The 20287-nt window shown below is 41.1% G+C and overlaps 1 protein-coding gene across 1 annotated transcript in view; it reads left to right on the plus strand.

Annotated features, from left to right (window-relative positions):
* Positions 1–15935, plus strand: part of LOC116749060 (aromatase) — a 49676-nt gene extending 33741 nt beyond the window's left edge. Inside the window, exons 4-10 of the mRNA XM_032623002.1 lie at positions 2158–2312; positions 4839–5015; positions 7429–7543; positions 9672–9786; positions 10512–10674; positions 13792–14033; positions 15254–15935. Of these exons, the coding sequence (XP_032478893.1) occupies positions 2158–2312; positions 4839–5015; positions 7429–7543; positions 9672–9786; positions 10512–10674; positions 13792–14033; positions 15254–15502 (1216 nt within the window). The 3' untranslated portion in view covers positions 15503–15935. The remainder of the gene's footprint in view (positions 1–2157; positions 2313–4838; positions 5016–7428; positions 7544–9671; positions 9787–10511; positions 10675–13791; positions 14034–15253) is intronic.
* The last annotated feature ends 4352 nt before the right edge of the window (positions 15936–20287 follow it).

The following is a 20287-nucleotide window of genomic DNA, read 5'->3' on the forward strand; positions in this document are numbered from 1 at the left end:
GTCCAAGAACACAGCATATCTTTCCATCCATTTGTGTCGTCTTCAATTTCTTTCATCAGTGTCAGTGTCTTAATAGTTTTCAGAGTACAGATCTTCTGCCTCCTTAGGTAGGTTTATTCCAGGTATTTTATTCTTATTGATGTGATGGTAAATGACTTTTTTCCTTAATTTCTTTTTCTGATCTTTCGTTGTTTGTGTATTTTTGCAATATCTACAAATCAATCAGTGTGACATACCACACTAACAAACTGAAGAATAAAAATCATATGATGGGCTTCCCTGGTGGTGCAGTGGTTAAGAATCCACCTGCCAATGCAGGGGACATGGGTTCGAGCCCTGGTCTCAGAAGATCCCACATGCCGCGGAGCAACTAAGCCCGTATGCCACAACTACTGAGCCTGTGCTCTATAGCCCAAGAGCCACAACTCCTGAAGCCTGCACAACTAGACCCTGTGCTCCACGACAAGGAAGCCACCGCAATGAGAAGCCTGCGCACCACAACAAAGAGTAGCCCCTGCTCGCCGCAACTAGAGAAAGCCCGCGCAGAGCAATGAAGACCCAACACAGCCAAAAATAAATAAAAATAAAATAAAATAAATAAAACATTTTAAAAAGTATTAAAAAATCATATGATCATCTCAATAGATGCAGAAAAAGTATTTGATAAAAATTAACATCCATTTATGAAAAAAACTCATCAGAAAGTGGGCATAGAGGGAACCTACCTCAACATAATAAAGGCCATATATGATAAACACAAAGCTAACATCATACTCAATGGTGAAAAGCTGAAAGCATTTCCTCTAAGATCAGGAACAAGACAAGGATGCCCACTCACCACTTTTATTCCACAAAGTTGTGGAAATCCTAGCCACAGCAATTGAAGAAGGAAAAGAAATAAAAGGAATACAAACTGGAAAGAAGTAAAACCGTTACTGTTTGCAGATGACATGATACTATACATAGAAAACCCTATCCTTTCAATTATCCAAATTATCCACTCTTCCTTCAAATGCCGTAGCCTTACTTATAAGCAGTCTTAATAAAACATCTTCACACCAAAGTGAGCTCCTCTGCAGAAGAATTCTGTGCCACTGTCCTAAGAAGACAATATTCTCTTCAAACATAGAGGCCCCATGACATCTTCAGCTAGGATTTTACAACATGTTATAATGCTCATTGCCTTATCGTGCCCCAATCAGAGTAGGATTTGGGGCAGGAAGCAAGACCTGAAGGAGGACATGGGTGGGGAGGGGCTGCCTGCTCCTTCCTAGTTGCTCTGAAGACCCAGCTCAGGCCTTAAGAGCCAGGCCTGGGGGTGGGAATAGAGGGCAGAGCAGTGGAAGAGGAACCAGGAAGTTCAAGGAAGCCTGGGTTCCTGGCAAGGTCCCAGGGTTGCCACAGCAAGGGCTATCTAATGGCTCAGCGTGTCCTATGTCCTGGGAGAACTCTGTGACCCTGGAGACCTTGATGAATCACGATGGACGCAGAGCCCCAAGACAGCTGCTGTCACCACCACAGAGAGCCTTCCAGGCCCAGCCCAGCCAGCCAAGCCAAGGGCCAGAGGTGCCCAGGAGATATCATTCAGTCCTAGAATGATACTCCCCTGGAGGGGCCAGGCCTGATTAGGGCCTCTGGGGGACGGGTAGTACAAGGCAGAACTGCTGCTTCCAAAACTAAAGAGGTAAGACTTCAGTTATTCCAGCAACTTCCTATTATGAGGCTCACTTCTGCATGGGGAACACTGTCTAGAGAGGGACTGCTTGGAGGCTGGAGGCCCTCAGGAATATGGTGGTGTGGAGGGTTCAGTTTCTTACAGGCTTGCAGCTCTGACCACAGTAGTGGGTAATATTTTTGAGACTAGGAGTTAAAAAGAAGGGGAAATAATGAATAACTGTGTGTGTGTGTGTGTGTGTGCATGCGTGTGTGTATTGATCTTTAGTGATGCTCAAACAGGGAGCTAGTAGGTAGAAATGTTTCAACTGCCGAAGGAGGTTCTTGTGCTAACACAGGTGCTTATTTAATCTGAACACTAGAATTTATGCATTTTGTCAAGATCAACATGCATTTGCTATGAGAGCCAAGTGGTAGTCAAACTCATTACCGTGAGTTCTCTGGACCCTTAAAAATCAACACCAAGGTTTGCTTTCTCTGCAGGTCTTCGAGTATGTTCCACATAATGAAGCACAGTCACTACACATCCCGATTCGGCAGCAAACTTGGGTTGCAGTGCATCGGCATGCATGAGAAAGGCATCATATTTAACAATAATCCAGCACTCTGGAAAGCCGTTCGACCTTTCTTTACAAAAGGTATTCAGGTGCTGGGTATAGTCTGCTCTTCTGTCTATGAATATGCCTGTCTTAAAATCATTTTTAACTTCTGCTCCTTCACAATTTTGAAATAATAAGAGCTAACATTCATTATACATGTACTACATAGTAGGCACTGTTTTAAACACTTGATACTTTAATGCCACAGCAACCCCGTGTGGTGAATACTCTTATCACTTACATTTTACAAATGAGAAAACTGAGGGATAAAGAGGTTAAGTACCTTACCCAATTTCTACCATTAGTAAATGGTAGCAAAGAAGACAACCCCAGAACCCACATATTTAACCACTTCAATTTTGTTCTTTCTGTTTTTACATCCATTTCATGGATGTAAAAAAGAATTAGCACTCTATATACTTAAGGTCACTTCAATTAGTGTGCATGTCAGTTAGTGTGTCAGCCATATCCTTGATTTACCATAGCCAACATGTTTGCTGAATCATTGGCTGACTTCCCTATGTTTTAACAGAAAGCAATTTGCAAATAAATTAGAGAATTTTAGAACTAGAAGAGCTGTATATGTCATCTCTTTCAGCCTCTGAGTTTTATACTTAAGGAAGTACATTTCTAGAGAGCTTGTGATTTTTCCCCCAGGCAACATAGCCAGATATAGATGAACAGAAACTGGACCCCAAACCTCCTTATCTAGTGATTTCCCTCTTTACTATATGCTGCTGGAATGGAAGCCTTTGGGAAATAATCATGACCAATCTTTGACATTAACATCAGAGAAGATGGTCATGTACTAGAAACCTTATCATTGATGGAATCTGGCACTAGATGGGTTGTAGGTCTGACCAGGGACCATGGATATTCTTCCCTCCAGCCAGCCTCTGTAGTGAACCTAGATGCCTCCTGTGTGGCTGCCGAGACGGGGAAAAACTACGCCTGTCCCAGTCTAGTGGTGATCCCCCTCCACAGAGCTGCCCATCACCAAGACTCAGCACAACTCTGGCACAGATTCCACTACCTTAGTTTCCAATTGCTGCTTAACAAATTGACACAGACTTAGTGGCTTCAAACCATACATTCATTACCTTACAGTTTGATGGGTCAAAAGTCTGACATGGGTCTCATGGGGTGAAAATCAAGGCCCTGATATGGCTGTGTTCCTTTCTGGAGGCTCTAGGGAGAAAGTGTTTCCTTGGCTTTTCCAGCTTCTAGAGGCTGCCCACATTCCTTGGCCTGTGAGCCTTTCAGGGATATTACGTTCTGTTTATATGTTTGAAATGTGGCTTCAAGCTCTTGAACATAGAGGCAAATCATACATCAGCCTGGGAGTGATAATCAAAGCCATCCCTTCCATGCAAAGGATTGATTCATGAAGGAATCATCTGTCCCACTTCTGGATGTAACAGTCACCCAGGAAACAGCATCCCTACCTTTCATATCTCCAAGTCCTTCCTAAAGTCAGAAAGTATGCTGCCAGCCCAAACTTCTTTTTTATACGTGTGGAAATGCTTAGACTCTAGGACCACTCACCAGGTCTCCTTTCTTATTTGCAAAGTGTGACATCAGGGGCTTCTGCAGCACAGTTGATTTGTTTTGTTGGAGGATCCTAACAGCAAGTCTGAATAATAAAAGACATTAAAAAACTAATTACTCCTAAAGAAAACTTAAACTTAGAACAAGGAGAAAAAGGATTTTAAGAGTTAACACTCATGTTAGACCACCTACCATCATGACTCACTAGTGCAAAGACGGTCAGGAGGAGAGCAAAGTAAGAGATCAGAGCCAGTTCACTCTACCGGGTTTCATTCATTCATTCCTCTATTTGAAAAATACATAATATATTGAGAGCTACCACGTACTACAGACTCAAAGTACAACGCTAACAGGTTGTCACTGCCCTAAAAGAGTTCCCAGTCCTGTGAGGAAGACTGCTCAAACAACAAAGATTTGTTTTGCTGTTAGGACACTGACTGAGTACAATAAATCTGGATATAGATTGAAGAGAAACTGATATTAAAAGAAGGGTATGTTTGGTAATTTAGAAGACTAGCATTTTACACATATGACCTATAATTAAACAGGAAGCACCTTAGATCAAAAAGGTAAGATCCAATTTGAATAGTTCTATAGCAATATTCTACCACCCACTGAAACATAAAATATTACCCTGACCAAATCCAAACTGTCTTTAGAGGGAAAGGTATATAATAAATATGGAAAATCGCTGATTGGTGATTTATGATCATAAGTACTAAATATTTCATTTGTAATCTCACAAATGATATGTCATCATATGAAGAAAAGTTCAGTTTTGAATAGTTTGTTTTAAAAATATTTATTTATTCATTCATTCATTCATTTTTAACCATAAATGTGATAACCTGCTATAGAGAAAAATAAAAGAATACAGAAAAAGTATAAAGAATAATATGAAAATCTCCACCCATAATAAAAATGTGGACAATTAAGCTTCAAACACAAAATGCCAAAATTGCCTGATAGTTTGTGCCCTGGAGTTGGAGGCGGCTCACTCTGACGTGTACCCTTCAGCTTTGTCTGGCCCCGGCCTGGTGCGCATGGTGACCATCTGTGCTGATTCCATCACCAAGCATCTGGACAGGCTGGAGGAGGTCCGCAACGAGTCGGGCTATGTGGATGTGTTGACCCTCATGCGGCGCATCATGCTGGACACCTCTAACAAGCTCTTCCTGGGGATCCCCTTGGACGGTACTGAAATTTTCATTCTTGTGACTTGACATTGGGCCCTTTATTAAACAGGGCATGAGAAGGATAACAGACTCAAGTAAAGATATGCTCTTTTGTACACTGCTCTTCTTTAAACCTTTCTAAGTATTCCTAAAAATTGTTCCTGGTATGTCTGCCTTGTTCACTTATATGATCATAAATATCTATAGCAGGGGCCATCTTCTATTTCATTTGTATCTATCTCGCCTCATTGCTCTAGGAAATAGGATTCTACCCACAGCTGAAACTTAACAGATGTGATCATTTGATTTGGTCATAAATATATCCTACCACCAAACCTATGTATTTAACCATTACCAACCATTCTTTTGGGCATGATATATACATACACACATGTATATATGTATGTATGTGTGTGTGTATATATATATATATATATATATATACACACACACACACAAACACATATACACATTCTATCTATCTATCTACACATACATATAAGTGCACATTCATGCCTCTCCCTCAAAGCTACTAGGTATGAAAACTTTGACTCTATCTATACAGTGATAAGGGTACAGAGGCTGCTGGAAATGATGATGATAACTAACATTAATTTAGTGTCTACTATGTGCCAAGCAGTATAAAAAGTTGCTTCACATAAACTTTGTCACTTAGCATTTATAACAATCCTGGCAAGATGTCTCACTCAAGAAACTGCTTTCCTCACTATATTACAGAAACAAATATTAAACACATACAACTCGACGGCCAACAAAAGAACAAACAATAGTCATGTGGATCCACTAAATTCTGCTGCTGTCAGCTTAATGTAATTTCTCCTAACTTGATTTCTAGCAGTGTTCATTGATTCATACATTCATTCAACTAATATTTATTGATTGCCTATTTCATGCCAGGCTTAGGTTCTGGAGATAGACTAGCTGGACAAGACGAAGTCCTTGCCTTCAAAGAGTTTACATCCTAGTGGGTACATGGACAGTAAAAAACTATCTATCTAATAATATATTAGGCTATGATAAGTGCCTTAAAAAAAAAAACAAAGCAGGGTAAAGGGCTAGAAAGTGAAGGGGGAGGTCAGTGGGAGGCTGAAGCTCTTGTGGAGAGAAAGGGTGGTCAGGAAGGCCTCTGTGGAGAGGATGTCTGAAAATAGCCCAGATGAAGTGTGACGATGAGCCACGTGCAGATCTGAAGGAAGAACATCACAGGCACAAGAACAAGGAACGAGTTTCACACTTGCCCAAACCAGCTGAGCTATCACACCTGCTCCCTGATTGACCACATTTGGACAAGCAGACAAGCAATAAGCCCTCCCTTTCTCTGCTCCACTCTCCTCGCCTCATCTCCCCGGCTCTTTAATGATTCCTTACCAGAGTCATAGGAACCCCATCTGATTGACATTAGGATGGGAGCCCCATTCACTCTGAAAGTCACAGCCTCTTGCCTTATCCCCTTTCACACATGGACTCTGAAAGTCCTGTTGGCCTGTTCCACGTACATCTCTCCTAAGATATGACAGGTACCTATCTCAGAAGTCCCTGCTCTTTGGTTCCCCACTAGCTTTGATTCTTAGGAGGGATCAAGTAAAGGGAATTGTACAGCTCTCTGTTAACTTATGGATGCAGATTGCGGTCTAAGAACCTTCATAACCCATACAGACTTATGTGTATTTCCCTCTGCTCACCGGGTTCTTGTTAAACTCTCATTTGGCCTGAGGGACTCAGTGCACCGAAGAGGAAAGGACATGGCCCTGAGGTCAGACAGAATCGAGCTCCAGCCTAGGGACTTCCTGCCACTCTGGCTGTATGATGTTGGGCAAGCTTCTTCATTTCTATGAACTGCAGTTTCTGCATCTTCATGTCTCTTCCCTTCTCTTGTGTATAATTTGAAAAAAACAGGGGTTTTCTTTTTTCTAGTATTCAATTTAATTCAAGAACATCCGTTAAGATCTGACTGTGCACAAGACTCAGGACAAGGCACTGAAGATTCCAAGATGGATTCCACCCTCTGAACCGAAATATAAACAACAGAGTGGGGAGGCTTTTTGCCTTTCCAGGCACCAGAATTGAGGCCATAACAGCATTAATTACTTATTTCAAACGGTCAGGTAAACAGAAGGTGTTGGCAGCTCAGCCAAGGAGAAGCGTGTGAGATTCTAGGCTGTCTCTCTAGTACAAACATGAAAACTGGCAAATCTCTGGTTAACGTGGCCAATTTTGATGCCAAGCAGAATAAATTAATGTTGATTTGTTTAGTGGCATTCCCCTGGCTGAAACACCCAGTGAAGGTGGAACCTTGATCTGCTTAGAGTCCCAGATGGTAGGAGAGTCTACAGGGGATCTTCTCTGAGCAGTGTACCATTCTTGGGCTCACATTTTTGCTCATCTGTTCTGATCTTTTTCTGTTTTTCCAGAAAGGGCCATCGTGGTTAAAATCCAGGGTTATTTTGATGCATGGCAAGCTCTCCTTCTCAAACCAGACATCTTCTTTAAGATTTCTTGGCTATGCAGAAAGTATGAAAAGTCTGTGTAAGTAACATATTTTGGAATATTTATTGCTGCGATTGGATTGATCTGTGTTGTGTCTTAGTTATTGCTGGCCTCTTCAGCAAGCTTTCTCCTCTCCAGACCGCAAGGGAGCTGTTAAGTTGCCGGTGAAACACTTCTTACAGCAATCTAGCAGCATGTGGCCAGACCACACAGGAAAGGAAGACTTTGGCCCAGGGCAGTTTTCCCCTAGGAGGCTGAGAGCTCCATCTCTGGAACTAGGACACTGCTGTGTATTTTGAGTTGAAGAGAAGGGTTGGCTGAACCTATCCTTATGATTAGTCAAAATTCTCTTTGCATGTCTGGAAAAATGGAAACATAAATCATTTTATTGTTGTGTTGCTTCTGAATGAATTTAACTTAATTCAATTTGTCAGAATTGACAGTAGTTGCAAGAGAATTTTTTCATGATGAACTTTTTTAAGATGTGTTGTTTGTTTAGTTATGCATCTTATATCTTGGGGGATACTAAAACTGTCATTAAATGGTTTTGCTTTGGTGTCAGACTAGTCTAGCAGAAGACTAGACAAATGCCCAATGGCCTATTGGATAATCAGTGGGTTTTTAGAGTGTTGTTTCCAGCCACTGTACTTGCCACCTCTAACCGCCAGTGGAAAGCACAGAGGATCTAAAGGTAGACAGACCTGGTTTGTATCCTATCTCTACCACTTAGTAACCAAACGTCCTTGGGAAGTTCTCTGAAAATATAACATACCCTCCGTGGTGGCAATACAGGTTAATGAGATCCTCTATGTAGGGCAACCAGCACAAAGCATGACACATAGTAGGCAGTAAACATGTTAGTTTTCCCCACCCCTCTGTTCATATCTTTCCCAGATGTCCCTGACTATCTTAAATTCTCCCCCAAAGTTCCCAAAGTTGTTTGAAGAGCTAACTTCATCCTGTTTGCGTGTTTTGAAATTCAGTAATATTAGTCTCCAGGACGTCAGCTTGATGTTGCTTTATGTATTTCAAGCAGATGATGAGTATTAGGTGGATGATTTGGACACCTGGTCCTTTACACATTTCTCTTTGTTTCTCCCAGAGCTTATTGTGATTTGAATCGATAAGATAAATGGTTCATCTCTTCACTGCTGTCAGAATTTGTGGCCGTCTAAAGAGTCTTATTGGTCCACAGTTAAACTTGGTCATTAGTTTAGCTTCTGTATGGTCAGCAGGCCCATAGAAACTTACTGCATGAGACTGTATAACAGTTTCTCTTTGGTTTCTTTAAAATTATCTTAGCAACTTTCCTCTCTCTGTAACATTTGCCAATGGTTAGTGAACTAGGTAATATCTCCTATGACCTAAAGCAGTAAAGACCTAGAGAAATTCTTTTGCAATACCCTTGCAATGTGCCAATACTTTTATGTTAAGGTATGAATGACATTTAAAATTATACTAGTTTCGGTTGTACAACATGATTCAATATTTGTATCAATATATTCTGAAAAATGATCATCACAAAAGTCTAGTTAACATCTGTCACCATACATAGTTACAAAACTTTTTCTTGTGATGAAAACTTTTAAGATCTTAGCAACTTTCAAATATGCAACACAATATTATGAACTATAGTCACCATACTGTACATTACATCCCCATGACTTATTATTAAAGCCAGAAGTTTGTACCTTTTGATAATCCCCATCACCAATTTCGCTCCCACCCCCAACTTCTTGCCTTGGTAAACAACAATCTGTTCCATGTATCTATGATTTTGCACTTTTTTAAAGATTCCACATGTGAGAAAGATTCCACATACAAGTGAGAAAGACAGTATGCATCTTTCTCTATCATGCCAATACTTTAAAAAATATATTGGATCTAGCCTTTCGGTAACAGTTTTTAACCTTTAACTATAGGTTACAGCCTTGATTTTGCTACCAGTACCTAGACATGTTGGCTAACTCCGGTTCCTTAATATGAAGTGTAATGTATACGTAATTTATGGATATTTGCAAAGAATTAAGTATAAATTCAGTTATTCATGAGAACTAATGGCTTCAATTTAAATAGATTGTTTTATTTAAACAAATGGCAAATGAATCCATTTTTTTAGCTGTCTTAACTGAGTACAAGTAGATTATATTTTTACTTTTATTTCCAGCAAGGATTTGAAAGATGCCATGGAAATTCTGATAGAAGAAAAAAGACAGAGGATTTCAACAGCAGAGAAACTGGAAGACTGTATGGATTTTGCCACTGAGTTGATTTTTGCCGAGGTACAGACCTGCACTAATCATAATTCCCACACAACATACATGTATGACTGTGTATAGGTGTCTTAAAATTTCCTCTTGTTAATTGTTGCATGTTTCTGTTTTTAAATATTTGGTTTAGTATTTCTTTTTTAAAAAAATTTATTTATTTATGGCTATGTTGGGTCTTCGTTTCTGGGCGGGGGCTTTCTCTAGCTGTGGCAAGCAGGGGCCACTCTTCATCACGGTGCGCGGGCCTCTCACTATCTTGTTGCGGAGCACAGGCTCCAAACACACAGGCTCAGTAATTGTGCCTCACGGGCCCAGTTGCTCCACGGCATGTGGGATCTTCCCAGACCAGGGCTCGAACCCGTGGCCCCTGCATTGGCAGACAGATTCTCAACCACTGCGCCACCAGGGAAGCCCTTGGTTTAGTATTTCTATAATGCCCAACCCAAACTGCCCACTATCAGACAATCAGATTAGACTGAACTTTAAGATTTAAATTTCTGTGTCTGCACAATATAAAATATGAAAACAGGGGAGTGCAAAGACACTAAATACATAGATAAATGTCTAAATTGTTCAGCTTTGAGCTGAAGATTATTAATGAAAATGTCCATTGTCAATTCCAGAGACTTGTTATTTGTGTAATTTCATTTTGTTGAGGTCTGTTGATCCTTGAGTGCCACCCGCCCTCCTGTTTTGAACCTTTCACTTTTCCAATGTTTCTCATTTCAATTGTTCAGAAACGTGGTGACCTGACAAAAGAGAATGTGGACCAGTGCATATTGGAAATGCTGATCGCAGCGCCAGACACCATGTCCGTCTCTGTGTTCTTCATGCTGTTTCTCATTGCAAAGCACCCCCAGGTTGAAGAGGCAATAATGAAGGAAATCCAGACTGTTGTTGGTAAGAATTTATCAAGCAAACAAAAGAGATTAGAAAACAATTCCTTCTGAGTATCAGCTTCTAGGTCCTAAAAATCTTATGTCAAAATCTTTATTAGAATCACCCAGAGAACAATAGAGCAGTTCACTGTGTCATATTTTCATTATGCCAGACAGGTTTCTGTGTAAAAACACACGCTCATTGAAAAAATTCAAATAATAGATGTATAAGGCAGAAAGTAGTATCTCCTGATCCCTTCCACTCTCCTTCCCATTCCCCAGGGGGAATCACTGTTAATATTTTGATGTGTATTCTTCAAGGTCTTTTTTGATGGGCACATAAACACATATATGCGGGGTTTTTTTAACATCTTTATTGGAGTATAATTGCTTTACAATGGTGTGTTAGTTTCTGCTTTATAACAAAGTGAATCAGTTATACATATACATATGTTCCCATCTCTTCCCTCTTGTGTCTCCCTCCCACCCTCCCGATCCCACCCCTCTAGATGGTCACAGACCACTGAGCTGATCTCCCTGTGCTATGCAGCTGCTTCCCACTAGCTATCTATTTTATGTTTGGTAGTGTATATATGTCCATGCCACTCTGTCACAGCTTACCCTTCCCCCTCCCCATATCCTCAAGTCCATTCTCTAGTAGGTCTATGTCTTTATTCCCATCTTACCCCTAGGTTCTTCATGACCTTTTTTTTTCTTTCCTTAGATTCCATATATATGTGTTAGCATACGGTATTTGTTTTTCTCTTTCTGACTTTTCACTCTGTATGACAGACTCTAGGTCCATCCACCTCACTACAAATAACTCAATTTTGTTTCTTTTTATGGCTGAGTAATATTCCATTGTATATATGTGCCACATCTTCTTTATCCATTCATCTGTTGATGGACACTTAGGTTGCTTCCATGTTCTGGCTATTGTAAATAGAGTTGCAATGAACATTTCGGTACATGACTCTTTGGTGGGAATGTAAATTGATACAGCCACTATGGAGAACAGTATGGAGGTCCCTTAAAAAACTAAAAATAGAATTACCATACGACCCAGCAATCCCACTACTGGGCATATACCCTGAGAAAACCATAATTCAAAAAGAGTTATAAGCAGTTTGATTTGTGTTTTAAAAAACACGGGATCATCCACAAGGATTTGCTACCTTATCAGTGACAAAAGGCTTTTGAGGGTCCACCCAGGGAAATGGCTATCATTTTTTGCAGTGTTTCTGGGTTTCAAGCAGCCCGTTCTTCCAGGTGGTGGCAGAGGGAGGAGGAAAGGGTGATGATAGCAGAGGCAGGGGAGCGATCAGTTTCCCTCCCCCACCCTCTCCTCCTCCTCTGCAGGAGAGCCTCCAGGTCCCTGCTCAGCTCTTCCCCACTCCCTGCTCTGCCATTGCTTCAGCATCACTCTGCCACTGCTTCGGATATCCCCACCCTTCCCTGGAGACACTGCCACGTTCAGAAGAAGTCAGAATTGCTTTCTGGAGAAAACAGAATGCCTTATTTGGAGTGTGCTTCACATAAGTAATCTCTTTAGGAACACATTTCAGACATATGCGAAGAGGTATCAGTAATGATATAGATTTTTCTTTCTTGACTTTACAGAATCCCTGGGAAACAACCTATTTTGCTGTATAAAGGCATCATATTATTAAAAAATTGTTATCTTATTTATCTTTAAAACCATTTGAGTGCTGCTTGAAACAGATGACAAGGGGAAATTTCATACACGGATTAAATATGTGAAAGGGTTCTGCAGACGCATTGCCATAGGAGGGCCACTGCCTGGGAAGGTAGATAGCAAGGAGTCAGAATGACATCTGGGTTTCAAATTCTGGAATGTTTTCTCAAGCACCCTTTTCAGGTTATGGGTCCTGTGCCAGCTGCAGGGGCACCGTGGTGAACAAGCCAGTGCCACCCCTGCAGTCCTGCGGCTCTCAGTCTCGTGAGAAGAAGAGAATTCAAGAAACAAGCTCAGTGGAGTGAGAGTCACAGAATGATGGGGGTACAGGCAACACAGGGGAAATTGCTCTTGAGATCATAAACCTTTAATACAATTTCCTTGAGAGGTGAAAAGTGCTTGTGCCCCATGATGTTCCACTGATGCTTCAACAGACCTCTGCACAGATGGAAAGTCCAAACAACCACTAGCACATGTGTACGTGTTCCCGCTAGACCTGCATGCCTGGTAATTACTTCCAAGGGTACACCTTTGGTTACCTGCTCCATCATCTACCCTCTACCTCCCCACCCCAGATAAACACAGCCCATTAAACTCTTAAGTGTACAGAGAGCAGTATGTGAGGGGCTGGGTGGTTAGAGTTCTCTAAGTGAGACCACTCCTGAATAACAGAGTTGCACAGGAGACAGAGCTGCCTCAGGACCCTGGGTTGATTCTGATCCTGCAGAAGTGATACCCCATTTGAGGGTGCTTTGAAGTTTTGCCAATTCTGAGAGTAATCTGAACCTCTCTGACGAGTGTGAGGCCAAGCTGAGACGAGGGATCCGTCAATCCCCAGTTCACCCAGAGCTGATCTGAGGCACTCCTTTTGTTGTGGTGGGGAGAGGGGGTTCTTGCCACACTACCACACCAGGTTGTTCTTGATGAGGTGAGGAGGAGAGACTATCAGTGATATTTTCTGACAAATGACTGCACAGGATACCAGAAGAGAAAATTTCTTTGAACCTGATTAAACTCACCATCTCACTTTGACTAGAGAAGGAATGAACGTCTTCTAGAATTTAGTGTAGGGGACAAAACTCAAGAACCACAGAGGCGGCAGATAAATAAATGTTTGAAGCAGTTTGGGTAGGTCTACATGATACTGCAGAGCCATGTGGGAATGTGGGTCCCATTTTACCTTTTTTTTTTTTCTAGAAATTTAGACTTTAATATGAAAAGCCCAGGTGTTAAGATAATTGACTTCAAATCTGAATTTTCATAAGACACTCTGTGGACCAAACATAACATATTTAATGCAGGTTGCTGGTTTATATTAGAATTATAGATATAATTTTTTTTCAACCAAGAGCAAACTGTTCTATGGAAAGCGCAGTATTTTTAATACCAATCGTATATTAAAACTAACATGACCTACTTTGTCCTTTTTATCTGATCCCACAGGTGAAAGAGACATAAGGATTGATGATATGCAGAAACTAAAAGTGGTAGAAAACTTTATTTATGAGAGCATGCGGTACCAGCCTGTCGTGGACCTGGTCATGCGCAAAGCCTTAGAGGATGATGTCATCGATGGCTACCCAGTGAAAAAGGGGACTAACATTATCCTGAATATTGGAAGAATGCATAGACTCGAGTTTTTCCCCAAGCCCAATGAATTTACTCTTGAAAACTTTGCCAGGAATGTAAGAGCCCTTCCTTAAAACTGAGTGTGCCACTCTTGAAAATGTCACCTCTTAAATGCTCTCTGTTTCTGTGTTTGCACCATGTATATTTCATTCTATTTACTCATTCTCTTCACACCTCACCAGGAAAACACATTTCCCCTAGCTTGGAACACGACCACCATGTCTGTCCTCAAGCCAAGGAGGCTGGCTCTCCAGCTCTCAGAAATGTCTTCATGGAGGCCACACAATAGGTCAAAAGATGAATAATTCAGGCCCTTAATTTGCTTAAAATGAGGCAAATTTTCTTTAACCAACCCATTTAAACTTAACTTTTCCATTTAAACATCACCTTGTCACCATGTAGATTCAGCCGTAGCATCATCTAAGTCAAGGAAATCCACTTCTGCTTCAGATGGAAATCAAGTGAGAAGAAAAGATTTGGTTTTTGCAGTGGGCCTTTGGTTTATCAAATGGCCCCACAAGCACTAGGCCTCATTCTATATAAGACTTTGTACTTAAAAGAGCCTCAGCTGCTTCTTTTTCTGTAACTGAGGTGTACTGGAGATTCTGCCTCCATTATGTCAATTCTAGGCAATGATTTTTTTAACCTGAATTATCCTGATAGTTCCCTCTGTGTCCCCTTTTTCCATTTGCATATGGAAATATGATCTTAGTTAAACCAGCTGTCTAATTCATTCCATTTCTATATAAGCAACCCACGCCATGTTGGCAATTGATCAAAAATAACTTACTGAGCGTGTATTAAGTGTCAGGCACTATGTGAGTCCAAATGGGGACAAGACAGGCAGAGGTGTCCCATTAAATATTTGTATAACTAAATATATTTAGATCCTTGGCACTAATATACAGGGAATCCACACCTTTGCCTAAACTTGTCCTTGTCATCATGTTATATGCCCTGGCACAAAAACAATCTTTGCCTCGATGACTGGCAGAACAGCAGTAAAGCCATGGTCTTCCCACAGAGCTAGTTGAGTGTCTACATGAAAAGCAAAACAGGGGATTGTTTGAAGTTGTGTCCGTATCACAAAGGGTGAATCAAACTGGAGGGAGAAAGAGGCTTATCTGAGTTACAGTCATTCCTCTCCGTGAAGGAGCAGTATGGCCAAGTCGCCGAAACCGAGCATTCTGACTCACAGTGTTTTCAGGGTGAATCAAACAGATATGCATGACTCTAGCCTTTACTTCTCGGGCTAATTGTCTGATCATTTTCCTAGGTTCCTTACAGGTACTTTCAGCCATTTGGCTTTGGGCCCCGGGCCTGTGCGGGAAAATACATTGCCATGGTGATGATGAAGGTCACCCTGGTCACACTTCTGAGAAGCTTCCACGTGCAGACATTGCAAGGTCGATGTGTTGAAAAGATGCAGAAGAAAAATGACTTATCCTTGCACCCAGATGAGACCAGCGACCTGCTAGGAATGATTTTCATCCCAAGAAATTCAGACAAGTGCCTCAACCACTAAAAAAGTTTGGTCAGTCCCTGCCCTGGAGCACTTCTCAACAGTATTCCACATGGAAACCACCCACCTTTGCCAGGTAGTCCTCCTCCCATGAACAACCGTGGCCTCTGGCCTTTTATACACTTACCTCCTGTGGGGTGTTAGCGAGCCGGGAGACGCCGGTCATCTGAGCGCATCCAAACCAGAAACCAGACTGCAGGAGAAAATACGGAGGCCAAGATTTGTGCAGGAAACTGCAGCCCTAAAGGCCTGTTCCACAAAACATGCTTTGGGAAAGACAAGCCATCAGCAAGACTCACGCCCGACTCCTCACTGTCCTGCCCTGAGATGGGAGCTTTGTAATGACTGGGGCAGAAGCATTCAAGTCAATTACAAAGGCCAGGCTAACACTGGGTACCTAGGGCTAAACACACCCACTAGTGTGAATAAAGGGCTTTTGATTTTGTTTTCGGTGGGTTGGGGACCGCAATATTCACTCTTTGGAGAAATGCTTACAAATTCAGCATGTGACTTTTCCTATGAATTATATTCAATTAACTCTTGTTTATCCACATGTGATTTGTCTGTGGCAAAAGTTAAATTGAAGACTACCCTTTCCCAGTCTCTCAATTTATTCCTCAGCCACTTACCTCTGATACAATAGGTATAGATTCAGGTAATACAAAGTAACTTATTAATAGCCTGAGTAAAATATATAATTAGTATCATTTATCTGCTGTAGGAAAAGAATTCACACAATGCATTTCAAATTAAAATAAAATTCCTTTTTTCATGTTTGCATTGTTGCTTAGCTCCAGGAGTACAGTAACTAAGAAATAACTTCAGGTAATGGCATCTATTAATTCTTACCACAGCTTCAGTGATCTGGCGGAGGGAAGTCTCTGAATCTATATCTAATTCTACAACCCAGTGAGTTCAAACTTCTAAGGAGTGCTCCTCATATACCATAATCCTTCTCCCTCAACATTTCTCCCCCTCTTTCTTTCCATGACCCCAAAAGCCAAAAGCAACAGATCAGCAGAGAACATGGCTAGGGTAGAACCCCTGCAATCACATTTTATCCTACCTCAGATTTAACAGTTACCTTAGAGATCTAACATTTATCTAGTTTATTGGATCACTATATAGCCTTGGAAAAATGCACACCTTGGAATTTTCTGTCCAGGGCGAATCAAGTAGATGAGTGAAATTTCCAAATACTACTTTCCTTGTGTTATACTGATATCACTATAAGAGTGTATCTGCTGAATGCCACTTAAAAACTAAAAAACTAAACTCATTTACAAACATGTAAATGTTTTTCATTGAGTCAACCTGAATATTCTTCTTATCCTGCTGCTTTGCAATAGGGCAACAGCTGAGTATAAAATGAGAGTGCAAACTCCTGAGAGTGGGAGGTCTTTCCTTTCTTTTGGAAGCCACGCCCATCCCCCATTCTTTCTCCCCATATTTACTTTCCAGATCAACACTGAATTGACACTCTGGCTCAGAGATATTCTAACTGACCCAGAAACTAAGTAAAGGGGAAGCAGGTATCCTAAGAATTCAAGGATGGGCATTAGTAAAGAAGCAAATATTTGAAATTGGAATTATCTGGATCATCTATATGATGTAAACATATGTGAAAATATATCTGTGTATCTGGATATGTCTGTAGTCAGGTCTAGATGAGTATCCAAACAATTCAGATCCCTGAAAGAAAAGCAAGGATTTTAGACTTAGTGTGTCTTCGTTAATTCACTTGGTGATTATTAACAAACGGTTTACTTTGTCCTTGGCTGGAGCTACACAGTAGAGAAAAACAGACTTTGGAACAGTGTACTTCATCCATCTAATTCCCTTGAACATCTACTGTATTTAATGTGCATATATGTAGCCAAGGCCACAGTCTGTCTATACAAAGTGAATTGGAAGGTGGATATAGCTGTATATAGATAAATGCAGATACAAAAATATGCTAGGGGAAAACAGGGGTGTGGGGGGGAAGGGGAAAGGGAAAGTACTAGTTTGCATGATCTAAGCAAACTCTCCCAGAAACAAATTATCTGGGCAATTGTTCAACTTGTCACTCTGTTTGTCCTGTATTGACAAACCTCATATGTTTGTACAGGCTTAAGGAATTTGGAATATCATTGACATTTCAGTGGGCTGATGAACATATATTTGAAAATTCTGTTTTCTCTTCAAAATTTTGCCTCATTGTTAAATACTTAATTGTCACTCTGAATGTGCTGTGTATTCTGTTTTCACCAGCTCTCAAAGAACTAGGATGTATAAATTATTAGTGACATGAATGCATACGAGGGCTCTATCATTTTTCAAATTGTGAGAACAACTGTAGTCTCCTGCCTTTGGATGTTCTAGAAACCCCCTTCTGCCTTCATTGACATCTTACTCCTCCCTCCCACAAGTGGAAAATCATCTCATTCAGAAAGATCCCACATAATGGGAAATGCCAATTGGAAGTTGTCACTTTTTATTTCTAAGCAGCACCCCTCACCATTCATGGTGCTAATATTCCATAGAAGTGTGTGGCATTGACCCACTGGAAAGAATGTTAGCTGGGCCCTCCTCAATCTCCTGTATTAGTTGGTCTCTGGGACTGAATCTCTCACCTGTATTTGCAAAAAGACTTGCTAAATTAAACTTTGTCAAAGTAAGGAGTTGAATGTAATTTGCAGTAGTTTCAGTTGGACTTAGCTCAAAAAGCAAAGTCAAGAGCTGAACCCTCCATGGCTCAAGGCAAACAAGATATCACTCATTCCCTTACTGCAGCTTTTAGCAGGTTTTGGCTCACATTTAGGGAGTCACTGCCATACCCTGTTTCCACCAGGTCAACAGACAAAAGGAGTACATTTAGATAAGGCAACCTGGTCATCAAGCCCTGCCCATTAGGTATACCTGCCTCTTTCTCTTCCACCAAGAAAGCATTTCAAAGTACAAGTCAAAATTATTATAAGAATATAAGTATAAGAATTACTGCAAAAATAACCTTAAATCTACTCTAATTATAAGCCAAAGCAAATGCTTCACAAACCTTAGTATTTTAATTTATTAATAAAACACTTCTTGTAACAAAGTTCTTAAGTTATGAGACATGGAAGTTCAGCCTGTGGCCCAGGTGATTTTTAAAGTTCCTTTCAGCTCAACGACTCTGTAAAAAAGGAGGTGGTGAAGACTTGAATCTGGGCTCAGCCATTTCTTAAATGTATGCTTTGGTCGAACTGTTTAGTCTTTCATACCTCACTTTTCTCATCAATCCAATGGGGATAATAAATTCTTCATAAGGTTGATGTGGCAATTACAAGGGATAAATTTATGTGAGCTCTCAGCAGTGTCTGGTATAGGGAAACCTCTCAGTAAGTCTTGGGCCTGAAAATGATGATGCTCAGTAATTAGGCTGATCATGACACCCTGAAACCTCTTTTCATGCAGTGGAGGGGGAAGAAGATGTGCCAGATGCTTCAACATTACGATCCCATTTTAAGCTTCATGACAACTCTCACATTAGTATGATTGCCCCAGGAAGCCCCACATTGTTGATGACAAGACAGAGGCCCAGGGATTTGGGGAGACTTGCCCTCAAGGACCCAGCCAGTAAAGGAGCTGGATTCTAGTCCATTTCTCATCCCAAAGTCTTGGCCCCTCCATCATGCCACCTCTTTGCAGCAGGACTCACTGCTGGAAGGCTGAGGAGTGTAGTCCCAGGTTCCTGGCTCTCCCCCAGGTGGTGTTGGGTAAACCCCTTTCAAGCCTTGCTCATTCCCTGCCTCATTACCCAAGGAATCTAAGTCAGGAAGTACTTTCGTTACTTCGTCCAGAAAATCTGGATGATTCTACCTGCCTTACCCACTTCCATGCATGTTTGGAGGCTCTTTCTCAAGAGAGGTAGTGCATGGGAAAGCGCTGTAAAACTTCACTTAGTGTAAGGTGGTAGTATTAACGTGTGGATTCCATCAGCTGCCTCAACTGGAAATTATCAGATTCCATTAAGCTATTACCTAACCACTAGGAACACTTCTAGTTTTGCACAATTTCAATTCATGTCAGATGTGGTACTGCATGAAAAAATTAGACAGTGGAGAAAAAAGTAGCAATTTACTATTAACACACAAGAGGCAAACCAGACCTCATGATGGCCATAAAATTCTCTCCATTTAGGCCAAACTGGCAAGTTCTAAGAAGCCCATTGTGATGGAGACAGCTGTTAGGCAATCTCTTTGGCAAGGATGTTAGCTATGAATGAAACAGTCACTCATCTGGTTATTTCCAAATGGCCAGGTGTTTGGCATGGAGGAGACCCAGCCAGACACAGGCACGGAGGCTTCCTCTTCTAGCCTAGTGCAGCTTGGATGGATGAGGAGGTGAGAACACTTCACTTTTCTGCCTCTTTCCCATTCCAGTTTATTGTGACATGTGTTCATTCTTTCAGACCAAGAAAAACAATAGTAACTGTACTTACTTTCTTATTATATTAAGTCCTTTACATAATCATTTCACTTAATTCTCTCAACAATACTGTGAGGCAGGTACACCCCCATTTTACAGATAAATTCTGCCCTTCCACCCATTTATATTCCTTTGCTACCTGCTTCATAGAGTTTATCAAACCTACCCACACAAACCCCAACACACAGGCTTGGTGTCTCAAGTTCTCTTATCAAAACCTGCCCCCCCCCGATTTTTTTCTTGATCTGCTAAACTTATCTACCCATGTTATAAAGCATAGCTAATATTCAAAATGTTTTCCTCCTTTCCAACATAGGTTTTTGTTTTTCCAAGGCATTG

This window comes from Phocoena sinus, chromosome 2 (genome assembly GCF_008692025.1).
Source record: "Phocoena sinus isolate mPhoSin1 chromosome 2, mPhoSin1.pri, whole genome shotgun sequence".
Lineage (NCBI taxonomy): Eukaryota > Metazoa > Chordata > Mammalia > Artiodactyla > Phocoenidae > Phocoena > Phocoena sinus.